We start from the raw sequence: 13,414 nt of genomic DNA, 5'->3' as shown, positions 1-13,414 counted from the left end.
ATAGAAGTAATTCATCAGGAAAAACAGAAGAGACACAGATACAAAGAAGAGAAGAAGAAGACACAAGCACAGGTACAGACACAGAAGAGGAAGAAGAAGACCAAGATCTTCACAGGGAAATAGAAGGTAAAACAGATGGACAGATAATAGATAAAGCCTTTTTTGAAGAACAAATTAGATCATTAAAAGAATGGTTATCATTAGAATTTAGTGCGATTAAAAGAAAAATAAAAAGAGCAGAAGACAAAATGCAAAGTTTAGAACTGGTCATGACAGAAATAGGGAAAAGAGAGAAAATGTGGAGGAGTGACTGTAGAATTGGAAGTAAATGATTTAAGAGAAAAATTGAAAGAAAGTGACAAAAAACTTAAAGAGACACAAGAGTTGTTTGTTATCTCAGAAAATTGATATTTTGGAAAACTATTGTAGGCGAAACAACAAAAATAGTGGGCCTGAAGGAGGATGAAGAAGACGCAGACATGAAGGAATTTATAAAAGGATGGATTCCGAAGGTTTTGAGAATGACAGAATTACATGCAGAAATGGAAATAGAAAGGGCACACAGAGCACAAGTACCGAATCCACAGACACATCAAAAACCAAGATCCATCTTAGTAAAATTTTTAAGATATACGACAAGAGAAAATATATTGGAGCAGGCAAGGAATAAAGTTAGAGAAGATAATAAGCCATTGGAATATAAGAGACAAAAAATATTCTTTTACCCAGACATAAGTTTTGAACTCTTAAAGAAAAGGAAGAAATTTAATACAGCGAAAACGATTTTATGGAAAAAAGGTTATAAATTTATGTTAAGACATCCAGCCGTACTTAAAATATTTATACCTGGGAAGCAAAACAGACTGTCCTTGGATCCAGAGGAAGCACAAGAATTCGCAGAGCGTTTGCAGGACAGAAGAAGAGAAGAAGAGATGTAACAAGAAAGAAGACTGGCGATAAAGTATATATAAAGATGTAAAAATAATGTATATGTAAAGAACTAAAGATGGAAAAGAGAAGGGAAGGAAGGAAGAAGGGGGAAAAAAGAGAGAGCTTTGTTATATGTATAAAAAAGTGTTTTCTGGGGGGTGCTGGAAGAGAATAACCGTCACTGTGAAATCAGTTGACGCTTGTGAGCAAGATCGCAAACCAAATGGAAAGGGGAGTTGTGGTTGCCCTGCAAGGGATAAGGGGCAACTCAGAGAAGAGGGGTGCATTTGGGGGTTAAGGGGTTATTGGGTGTGGGAATTGTTGGAGTATTTTATGTTTTAAATGTGTTGTCATACATTGAGTTTAAAAAGGGAAAGCTAAAAGATAAAAAGGGGAAAAAGGGGGATGGAGGTGGTGAGGAGGCAGAAAAGAGGTGTAAACAAGATATAAGATGGCCACGTTGAACTATATACCTATAAACATTAATGGAATACATAACCAAATTAAAAGGAAGAGGCTACTAAATTTACTGAAAAAATAAAAAAATAGATATAGCATTTGTGCAGGAAACACACCTAACTGAAGTGGAACATAACAAATTAAAGAGAGAGACTGGGTAGGTCACATAGTATCATATAATTCAAAAGCTAGAGGTGTAACCATATTAATTAACAAAAATGTACCAATTAAGATGGAGGAGGAAATAACAGATCCAGCAGGGAGGTATGTAATGATAAAGTGTCAGATATATTCAGAATTTTGGAATTTGCTCAATATATATGCGCCTAACGAGGAGGATAAAAAGTTTATGCAGGATATTTTTTTGAAGATTGCAAACACACAAAGAAATTTTGTTAATAAATAAATAAATTTTATTTATTGATAGGAGGGGATTTTAACCTTAATTTGGATCCAATGTTGGATAAAACTGGACAAAAGACTAGCAATAAGAATAAAGTAGCCAAATTTATGGTTAAATCAATACAGGAAATTAAACTTATGGATATATGGAGGAGGCAGCACCCAAGGGAGAAGGAATACTCATATTATTTGAGTAGGCATAAAACATACTCAAGGATTGATATGTTTTTGTTGTCGGCCCATATTCAAGGAAGAATTAGGAAAACTGAGTATAAAGTTAGACTACTTTCAGATCATTCACCCCTATTATTAGCAATAGAGCTGGAGGACATCCCACCAAGAACATACAGATGGAGGTTAAACTCCATGCACTTAAAAGGCAGGAATTTAGAGAGTTTATTGAACGCCAAATTAAAACATATTTTGAAATAAACACGGAATCAGTGAAAGACAAATTTATAATCTGGGATGCAATGAAAGCTTACATTAGAGGACAGATAATAAGTTATGTAACTAAGATGAAAAAGGATTACAATCGGGAAATAGAGCAACAGGAAAGGGAGATAGCATGTATAGAAAAAGAACGAGTGAAAAGGGACGATATAAAGAAAAAGAGAGAATTGACGGACAAAAAAATAAAATACGAAAAATTACAAATGTACAAGGTGGAGAAGAACATAATGCAAACAAAGCAAAATATTACGAATTGGGAGAAAAAACACATAAAATATTGGCCTGGCAACTTAAAACAGAACAAGTTAAAAGAACTGTATTGGCATCAAGGAAAAAGGACAAACAAATCACATATAACCCAACAGATTTAATGAAAACTTTAAGGAATTTTATGAACAATTATACCAAACTGAAAATGAGGGGAAAGATGATAAAATAGAAGAGTTTTTAGCTAAAATTGAACTGCCGAAATTGGAAGAAGAGGAACAAAACAAACTGATAAAACCATTTGAAATAGAGGAAGTACAGGATATATTAAAAAAGCTACCGAACAATAAAACACCAGGAGAGGATGGATTCCCAATAGAATTCTATAAAATATTTAAAGAATTATTAATTCCTCCTCTCCTGGAAGTAATGAATCAGGTAGAAGAATCACAAAACTTGCCAGACTCATGTAAGATAGCAATAATTAAAGTAATATCAAAGAAGGGGAAAGATCCATTAACACCAGCATCATATAGACCAATAACTCTACTTAATTCAGATTATAAGATAATAGCGAAATTATTAGCAAACAGATTTGCCAACTGTGTACCAAAAATAGTTAAACAAGATCAAACTGGATTTATTAAGAAAAGACCAACAGCGGATGTCTATAAACTTATTAATCTAATTCATGCAACTCAAGTAAATAAGAAACCAACGGTGGCTGTTGATGCAGAAAAAGCCTTTGACAGGGTAGAGTGGAACTACTTATTTAAGGTATTACAGAAGTTCAATCGAGGCAGGGATGTCCATTATCCCCCATCATTGTTCGCCTTAGCAATAGAACCATTGGCAGAACTGATATGAATAGAAAACAAAATAAAAGGGATAAAAATAAAGGAGAGGGAGTATAAAATCAGTTTATTTGCAGATGACATCATAGTATACCTAAAAGAACCAGAGATATTAATAAAAGAATTACATAACAAATTGAAGGAATATGGAGAAATATTGGGGTACAAGGTCAACGCAAATAAAAGTGAAGTGATGCCAATGAGTAATGTGGATTACACAGAACATAAAAAAAAATCACCATTTAAATGGCAAACACAAGCAAGCCGTTACCTAGATATCAGGTTAGACAATAACTTAAGCCACTTGTACAAACTAAATTATCAGCCACTAATAAAGGAAATGCAGGAAGATTTAGAACATTGGAAAGAACTACCACTAACGTTGATAGGGAGGATGAACTGCATTAAAATGAATGTGTTCCCAAGGATACAATACTTATTTCAAACGTTACCAATTCCCTTAACAGAGAAATTCTTTGATGAACTAAAGAGAATAATAAGGAAATTCTTGTGGAAAGGGGGGAAACCAAGGGTAGTGTTAGATAAATTAACAGAGAGGTATAACCAGGGTGGTTTGCAGTTACCAAACTTCAGAAATGACTATAGAGCCCCACAATTAAGGTATTTATCAGATTTTTACCAGATGAGAGAAAAACCAGACTGGACTAGATAGAGCTAGATAAAATAGGGGACAAGGTATTGGAACATATACTTTATAAGTGGGATGAAAAGCTGGTGCAATATAAAAGCTCACCAATATTGCATCATTTACTTAATATATGGAAAAAAGATCCACGTAGAAAGGAAAAAAATGAATTACTAAATACCAAAACTGTTATTGATGCAAAATCCCTTTTACAATAGATAACCTTTCCTTTAGAGGATGGGAGAGAAAAGGAATCAAAAGAATTGAAAATTGTGTTTTGGGAAATAATTTATTAACATTTGAACAGTTGAAGGACAAATATGGAATAACTCACAGTACAGTGTTTGCACACCATCAACTGAAAGCTTATTTAAAGGATAAATTAGGAAACAGATTGAGATTACCAGAAGGAAGCAGCTTTGAATAGGTGATTACAGATACAATGATAATTAAAAGATTTATAACAAATATGTACATTAAGCTGCAAGGTAGGAAAATGAGGAAATAGGCTATAAACCTAAACAAAAGTGGGAAAAGAATTTAAACATAAAGATAAAGAATGAAGCATGGGAAAAGTTATATTCTGGAACTATGAAGAATATAATAAACAGAAGGTTACGGATGATACAGTATAATTGGTGACACAGGTTATATATCACTCCTCAAGAATTAAAAGAATGGGATCCAACATTATCAGATAGGTGTTTTCGCTGTAAGAAGGAAATGGGAACAACAATACATGCAATTTGGACATGTACAAAAGTGAATACGTTTTGGGAAGAACTAAATCAGATAATAAATAAAATCACAAAAAAAAAAATCCAGAGATCTTCCTTTTAAGTAACATAAGAAATAAAGAATTAGGCCTGAAATTGGATAAAGCGCAAAAAAGATTTATTATGATAGCCTTAGCAGAAGCAAAAAAATGTATAATGTCAACTTGGAAATCAGAAGAGAGCCTGAGAATACAGCAATGGTACATGGAAATGAACAAATGTATTCCATTGGAAAAAATAACATATAATTAAAAAAATAAAGTTACATTATTTGAACAAATTTGGGAACCATACATGGAACATAACAGAGAAGGCTTGCCTCGGACCTCCATTCCCTAAAATGATAAGAAGACAAAACGACTTGATCCAGTGTGCAAAAGAAGATAGCCGGAGTCATATCCATTTATAAATGGATAAAGGTGCTTTTAGCAAATATATGTGAAGTGACTTCAGAAGACAATCTGCCATGATTCATGCTTTTGGAGAAATGAAACAGAAATGATGTCACATGTCATATGATGAGACTTTTGGAGAGAAAGGTATTACTGAAACCAGAGGCATTTTGGACAGAAGAAGTTAGCTATCCTGTGAGTAACAGAGGTTTGAAATACAGTAACCATAAAAGGTGCTGTTACATGTTACTCCTGGTCAAAAGAGAACACGGAATAAGTGGCTTTTGAAGGTGGAAGACCATTCTAATTGTCTCTTTAAGAAAAGAGGGCAGTTCAACCATATCCTTTCCTATTTGGGGATTTCATTTAACCCTTGTCTGGGTTTGTGAAATTATTGTGGAAGAAAATAGCCACTTTTCTGTCTCTTTGTAAAGAGGGCAGATTCCAAAATCTCCAAGCAAGAGAGAGAGAAAATTATTTGTATGAAGAAACATTCTTCTGAAAACAACTCTGCAAAAGAAATTTGTGAGTTTTAGAGAGGTCTGATGATTTGATGTTTCAAAATACTTCATTATTGCATTTTAGCCACAATTTAAATAAATCTGATGCCTCTCCCTCACTCCATAATTGCTTTTGAGCAGCAGTAAAGACCTTGAATTCCAACACAAAAGTTTTCTGAGACTGAACTTTAAAATCATCTCTTCAGAATCAAACTCAAACTGTAATGGTTTGGGTTTTAACACACACACTTATTTAGATTTGAGCATAGTGGGGTTAAGTTTAGAGTTATGTTTAAAGTTGTGAGAAATATATTATTAATAATTAATAATAATTTATTGTTTTGAAAAATCTATTTTCTTGGTCATTCCCATCGCTGCTGGTTTAGTTCATAACAACTACATAAAAAATATAAGAAATGGAAGCAGAGGACACACAATTTGCCATTCACCATCATCCCTAATCAACAAATTGCCTTGATCTTTAACAGCATAAAAATCTGACCAATCTCAGATTTGAATACACACAAACCATCATATAACAAAACATCGTCTCTCAATCCTAAAAAGCCTAACCCTTTTATTCTGAGTCCTGTTCACAGTTCAACTTCTCAATCATTGGGAAACAGTCATTTGGGACTGAAAATGCAGCTACTTTCTGTACTTAGTGCAGTTGAAAAATAGTTTAAAAAATAAATGGTCACCACCTGTTTCTGAGGCTTTGCTATTTTTCTGTTCACATATGGCATTTCTGACTTCTTGTCTATCATGACCAGGGGAGAAGCTAGACTGGAATAGTTGCTGAGAAGCAGACTCTGGGACACTCACCCCAAGGACAGCATTGTGCCAGAGGATAAGGAAGAGGGTGGGAAAGAGGAGTCTGAGGCAAGGGAGAGTAGATAGCAAGGGCCAGATGAAAGAGAGAGGAATGGGATGCCTGGAGCAGGGAAAGAAATGATCAAGTGGTAGGGTGCATGAGAGAGAAGGGGGTATAATTGGAGCAAAGTCTGGAGGAGGGAGGAGGTGAAGTGAGTGGGAAATGGGAACACAGAAGGTGGAGATTCAGGAAGAGAGTGGATTGAGGACAAAACAGGAAGAGGCCTGAGAATGTGCATATACTGACAGACACCTGTGCATACATCAACTTGGAATGTGTGTTAATGTCTATGAATGATCTTCTGTATTCTTGGTGATCCTTGCCAAGCTCATTTGGCAGCTGACATGCAGAGTATATCTGCATTTAAACAATTCATGCACATGCAACTTGCATTCCTCAATATGAAGGATGGCCTCTGGAGCATTAAAATCCTCGTGGACAGTTGTATCCTGATAATTGCTTTGCTAAAATCGCTTTGATGGTGACTTTGAGATTCTGAGTGAGACAGGTTGGAGTTGACCAGTTTAAAGAATAAGGTATCGGTACACCTTCTGGAGGTTCAGGTGGAAAGAGAAATACTAACCATGGTTTTGCCATCAAGGATGAGACTCGCACCTCAGTGACTTTCTGTATGGTACCGGTTAACATCTCATGACCCTCCCGCACAGAGCCAGCACACTACAGTTAATCTTGGAAGGCACAGGTATGACCAGTGTGTTCGTCTGTTCCAAAACAAATTCTTGAACTACATCCCAGAAGGGTCTCAAACTGATCAACTTGGGTCAGAAAAGTTATGATCTTCAAACAAGGCGTGATCAACAGAGAGAGAATAAGGAAAGCTAATTCATACCTTGATGAAGGGATCTGGCCCAAAAGATTGGTTATGTATCTTTGCTACATAATAAAACACCGTGTGACTTGCTGAATTTCTCCAGGAATTTTGTATAAACTAAAAACATACCACCTGTAGATTTTCTTGTTTAACTCCAAAAGTGTCCTTCCTGACAATGTATTTGCAGCAATCTTGTCAACAACGCCACCATCTTATTAGTATTTTACTAACTTGATGATTGCTTCACACATTACTCCTCAAAGACTCTCATCCCAAGAATAGCATTGTGCAAACTAGTTTGTTTTCTTTTTAATTTCTGACAAACAACCCTTGCTTGTTTATTAACTGGATGGGCCTGAAAGCTTTATGGCGTCTGAAACACCTTGGTTTACATCCTATCAGAGAAAGAGGTTGTGGAAAAGCAGTGGGCCTAGTCCACTGAAAGAGGAGGAGAATGGATACTGGAGAATGAAATCATAAGGCCAGTACTCTTATGAAGTAATTCCTCAAGATGACACTACTGTTGGCGAGCAGAGGAGTCAAGGGGGAGTAAGCAATAACATGGAAATTGCTATTATTGACAATCTGCACTTTAACACCACAACTTGAGACCAGATAAAAGCCTAAAGGATAACATCCTCACAATCGCTTCTCATGTGGAATAAACACTAGATTTTGACTAAAAGCAGTAAAATTAACACTGATGATAGGTTAAATTCCTTTTTTCTGTACATCCTTACCTTTTACCTTTGTACCAATACTTGTGTATGGTCTCAAACCAAAGCTCACTGTCCAACAGCCAATCTTTCCTTCACTTCTACCATCCTGATTGGTCTCTTAACTCCAATCTTTTTAGTGCCTCTTAAGTTTTATTAATATTATTAAGGCGTGTCTCTGTGACTTTGAGATAAATCCCTAATATAACATTTCTTCCTCTCCCCCCTCTCCAATTCAGGCATTTGTGGTCTTGAAATCAAAATTCATGACTGCACGTCCCAACATCTGCTTGCCTGAGGCCACAAAACACCCACTCAATTTCTTGCTCCACATGTTAAGTCTTTGAAACCAATTTCAGTGTTTCTTGTTAATGGTGATTTATATCATTTTGAGTTCATTGGATTCAGCTGGAGAACATCAGTAAAGGTTGAACACACAAATATGAAAACAGACTTGAGAAGAGTTTCATAGACTTGGCTAGGGATTGTGCAACATGCAGTGTGCATTTATGTGAATAAAGCCTTGTAAGTCTTGGCTCTAGTTCAGTACCCAACCACTGTTTCCTCACATAATGTCTTCACCCTTTACATTTCAATCTCCATTCATCAACAAATTAAAAGAAATCAGACAATGAGGCATTGTTACAGACTCGGTCTAAGTTCTTTCCAATTAATTAAGAAGGACTCACTTGATGTGCTTGTCATACATGATGGGGAGGAATTCATCCACAGGTAGCATCTTTTGCAATGGCTGAGAGTCAACCAGTTTCTCAGCACCCTGCAATGAAATGACATATGCCAGCGTCCAGTATGAATACTCGACCACCACCAAGTTATGGATATTTGGCACAGGTTCCTCCTGATTGGGATTGACCAATTTACGACCAAGGTAGCTGAAAAATGAAACGAATTACATTTTCTTTCACCCCAAACTTAATACTTAATTTCCATATGCCCACTTTTAAAGAATATCGTCTCTTACTCTAAAATGGTGGATATGCAAAGCAATGTGATCCTGAGTGATAGAAAGAAGCAATTTGCTAGCCTGTGCTGAGGCAAAAGACTGAGCCAGTAAATTACTACATGTATGAAAGGCCTTAACGTCTTCTGTCTGCAGTAGGAATGGAGAGAATTGGCACTGTCGCTCCAATTCCTGCCTTGTTCATATCCCTTATTTTTCACCATTCATTCATATACCTCCAACCACTTCAACCTCAATTACGAAACTTCCCTTCTATAAACTGCTCCACTGTCTCTCCCCTCTCACCCTCCATCATGAAGGCATATTAGGGAAGAGGCATTTAGACAGACAATTAAATAGACAAGGCAGATAACATCGTCCTAATGGAGCAAATGAATCAATGTGATGGGCAAAAGAGTCAATGTGGATGTGGTGTACCAAAGGGCCCGTTTCTGTGTTGTACAGCACAAGAACTCTCTAAGACTTATCTTTTATCTGACATGATGTTTATATAGTTCACAGTTAATTATTTTAAGGAATCCTTGGAAAGTGTCTTGGAACATTTTATTGCATTAAACGTACTATAAAAATGTAAGATGATCCTTGTTGCTGCTAATCATCAGTGAAACCTGTTTAATGGAGCAGATGAAGACTGGATTGAGATTGGTTGAGGTGCCTTGTGACATCAACTGTCCTTGTTGTCTAATCTTGTGCATGGCATACAGAGCAGATTCAGAAAATACCTGGTTTAGATCATGTGGTGTTAATATGTGTAAACTGACAATTAGATTCTTGCTTCATTCACAGGGCAGCATATTATCATCTGAATGGAATGCCTGTATCAAAGACCCTCCAATATTTCTTGCTGCTGGCCTCTCATATTCACTGCAGGTCTCTGAGAACCGATATTGGACAGGAAGTCAATTGCAAGGTTCTGTATTTCAGCATCACATGATTGAAAAAATCTTCCTCAGGGTGAAATCCAAAAGCTACCTTTCCCGGGCAACTCCAAAAAAGGGGACATCAAGTGACAACGTTTCCTCTGCTAAGTACTGCAGGGTTTCATAATAACTAGTGGATTTGAGAGAAGGATGGGAAGGAGGGGGAACAGAGATCAATAAGGACAGAAAAAAGTCAAGATGGAGTAAAGGAAGTCAATTAATCTGTAAACATTTGGAAATCAGATGACAAAAATAGGGTATAGTCTCACAGTGGTCGAGCTCATGAGTAATTTTAGTATTGATGATAAGAACTGGTCCAATATATGTCAGGACTGCATGACGAAGCATAATTAAAGTAAGTACTGGTTCAATATAATTTTTTGCATCAGCTATATCTTACCCCACAGAAGTTGCATAAATTAAATTCCAATATATCAGATATATGTTTTAGATGCAGGAAAGAATCTGGTTCCTTTTTACATTCTGCCTGGTCATGCACTAAAGTGAAACCCTTTAGGGAAAATTTAAGAATCTTACTAAACCAGATCATTGGGAAACAATTGCCACAAAGTCCGGAATTCTCTCTCCTCGGAAATATTGTGGACGTAAGACCTAAAATGAGGCTAATTACCATGTAGAATTTCTACATGTATTGGCAGTGGCCAGAAAATGTATTGCAGTTACTTGGAGGTCTGATTCCCTTCTGGACATAGCCTGATGGAATGCAGAAATGCATAGTTGTATTCCCCTGGATAAAATTACTTACAATTTAAGAAAGAAGTATAATAAGTTTTTGCAGGTATGGTAGCCATATTTGCATAATGCAGGGTTGAATATTTAATATACTTATTCTGTTCTCGAGTCTTTACGCCCGTTCTTTCCCTTATTTGAGATCCAGGTAAGTAAAAGAGCTAGAATTTCTGGACTGGATTCCAGATCCCGACAGCTCCTCTTTCTTTCATGATTCCTTTTCTACTTTCTTTCTTCTATCTTGGGGACTTATTTGGGGAGGAGGAGGGATGGGGTTAGTTGGAAATATGGTTAACCTGTATCAATTTTTTTTTTGCTTTATTCTATGTGTTTGTAATGGTTAATTCTTGGTACTTGTTTAACCACAAAATTAAAACAAAATATTAAAAAAAGGTAATGAGTAATTTACCAAGGCCTAGATTATTAGTATGAAGTTCAGATTCCATCATGATAATTGAGAAATATAAATTTGGAAGCAGAAGCTTGTGTTAGCAACTCTGACCATAAAAGCACCAAATTGTTATTCAATGCTGAACATGAAGGGAGGGAAATCTGCCCTTGTTTCTGATCTGGCCTGTATGGAAACATTTCAAGGGCTTTTAGTGGTGTTGAAATGCCCACATCCAAGTTCATCCAGCCCACAGGACTGTTGTGGCTAAATGATCACAAAGTATAAACTTCCCACCCTTCCAGGAAGAGGCAGAGAACCAAGCAAATTTTCAAGATACCAGCCTCAAATGTTTAATGATTCACTTTAACGTGTACTTACACAAGGTCCCATTCCAAACCAACGTCCTCAATTTCGTTCATCAGCCTCATCAGCTTCCACTTAAAATGGCCCTCAAACCTCACATCATCCTCAAAGACCACAACTTTGTTCAGTTTTCGATCCACTACCTGTAAACACATGAAAATAGAATCTTTTTGTTACCCTAGTCTAGAGAACAGCTGAAATAAATTCTCTCTGCTCTCCTAATTTTCTAACATTTCTGCACCACACTAGAAGTTATTTCCAGGCTGTGTTGCACACTCTATAGAGATAGGCATGCTTCTCCATGAATCTATTATTTGCCCCCAGGAGAAGGAAAGGGAGCTGACCCTTTCTCTAATGTTCTCTCAGCTCCTCTCTGGGGAGTTGACACAGAGAGATGATCTCACATCTGTTTCCCACCTCAGCCCATCCAACAAAATGTAATCAAAGTTGTAGAGCCACAGTTTAGATCAACATTGACTCAAACTTTGGCTTCTTGGCAGTGCAAGCTGGGATGAACACCTTTCCAACTCATCTCCACCAAAATGAAAGCAGAGTGCTCACCACAGAAGTAAAGTTGGAAGATTTCCTTTGGTCTAAGCCTGAAAGATAAAGGAACAAATGAGCTTGGAAGCCAGGGACTCTGAGAACATTTGAAAAGAAACATATCCAGATTAGGAGTTTTCCCTCTGCCAAAATTCACTCCTCCTGCTAAGTAAAGGTCACTAACACACAAATACTTCACCTTTATAATTGATCACAGATTCTAAGGCCTCAGCAATGAGGAGAATATTCAAGACAGACTGCATCAGTTCCTTGAGTTTTATTAAAATAATGAATTGCTACAACTTGCATTTAGAAGGGACTGGCCTGGTGACGAGCGGGATCCTGACATAATGAGTAGGACACCAAAGAATCACCAGAAGCTCAACACCACATGAGACACAGCAGCCCTCTTGATTAGTGCCCCATTCACTTACTCCACCATTAATGCACAATACCAACAGTGTGTACTATCTATACTAGGGTGGCCACACTTACTTAAGGTAAGAGCCACATACCATTAACTTAAAATGTTTGAGAGCCACAAGACATGAAAAATATTACACATATGATTTTACTCTTACATGTACATTTTGATACAAAAAGTTTATAAAAATATTAAGAAATACATGTATGTAATAATATTTATTTATTCATGTATGTAGTTTTAAAACTGCTCATTTGTACTGGTTTCAATAATCAAAATGTACACAACATATACTCATGTAATAGTCATACTTTGTGGACCAATTTTTAGGCCAAAATTTAGGGGGTCAATTATACACACATACAACTTTTGACTGTGGCAAGCTCTTGAGTTTGAGGCATTAGGAGCTTGGATGGGTGACCGTCTGGGACCGGGTCCAAGATATCGGGCGTTCCAATGGGTGGATAGGTGGTCAGGGCATTGGGAGCTCGGATGGATGGGCGGCCGGGGCATCGAGAGCTTGGATGGGCAGGCAGCTGAGGCATCGGGAGCTCCGGAAGATGGGCGGCCAGGGCACCAGGTGCTCAAGACTGTCACTGGGTTCACATTTTGAAACTCCTTCCTTAGCAGCAGTATGGGAACACCCACTCCTCAAGCATTGCAGTGGTTGTAGAAAGCAGCTCACTGACACCTTCTCAAGAGCAACTGAGGATAGGCAATTAAATACTAGTTCAGCCTGCAAAGTCCATGAGGTTTCATGTGATGGAGTAGTGGCTGGTTGGAGAATACCAGCCCTCTCCAGAAAAGAAGAAATAAAGTGAAGAAAATACAAAGTTCAAGAAACACAAAACACAACAAATAAAAGATAAAGTTGTGGAGAAAAGAAAGAAAATGGCATCCAAGAAGGAAAAAGTAAAAACAACAGGAAAAAAAGAAGAAAAAACGCCAGAAGAGAAAGGAGAAGACCTTACCTGTATGAACAGGAAGCCATCGTGGAGAA

General features: G+C 37.0%; 1 protein-coding gene across 7 annotated transcripts in view; it reads right to left on the bottom strand.

Annotated features, from left to right (window-relative positions):
- LOC138736334 (procollagen galactosyltransferase 2-like) overlaps window positions 1-13,414 on the bottom strand; it is a 156,331-nt gene that overhangs the window by 15,855 nt on the left and 127,062 nt on the right. For 5 of the 7 annotated variants that reach the window (XM_069885688.1, XM_069885733.1, XM_069885714.1 and 2 more), the window contains 2 exons: window positions 11,463-11,590; window positions 8,731-8,934 (listed from right to left, as the gene is read on the bottom strand). In XM_069885688.1, the coding sequence (XP_069741789.1) occupies window positions 8,731-8,934; window positions 11,463-11,590 (332 nt within the window). The remainder of the gene's footprint in view (window positions 1-8,730; window positions 8,935-11,462; window positions 11,591-13,414) is intronic. The other 2 variants (XM_069885705.1, XM_069885696.1) reach the window with 2 other exon arrangements.

Source organism: Narcine bancroftii, chromosome 1 (assembly GCF_036971445.1).
Source record: "Narcine bancroftii isolate sNarBan1 chromosome 1, sNarBan1.hap1, whole genome shotgun sequence".
In the NCBI taxonomy this organism is placed as follows: domain Eukaryota; kingdom Metazoa; phylum Chordata; class Chondrichthyes; order Torpediniformes; family Narcinidae; genus Narcine; species Narcine bancroftii.
The sequence above is the reverse complement of the archived record's forward strand: the minus strand, read 5'-3'. Positions and strand labels throughout refer to the sequence as shown.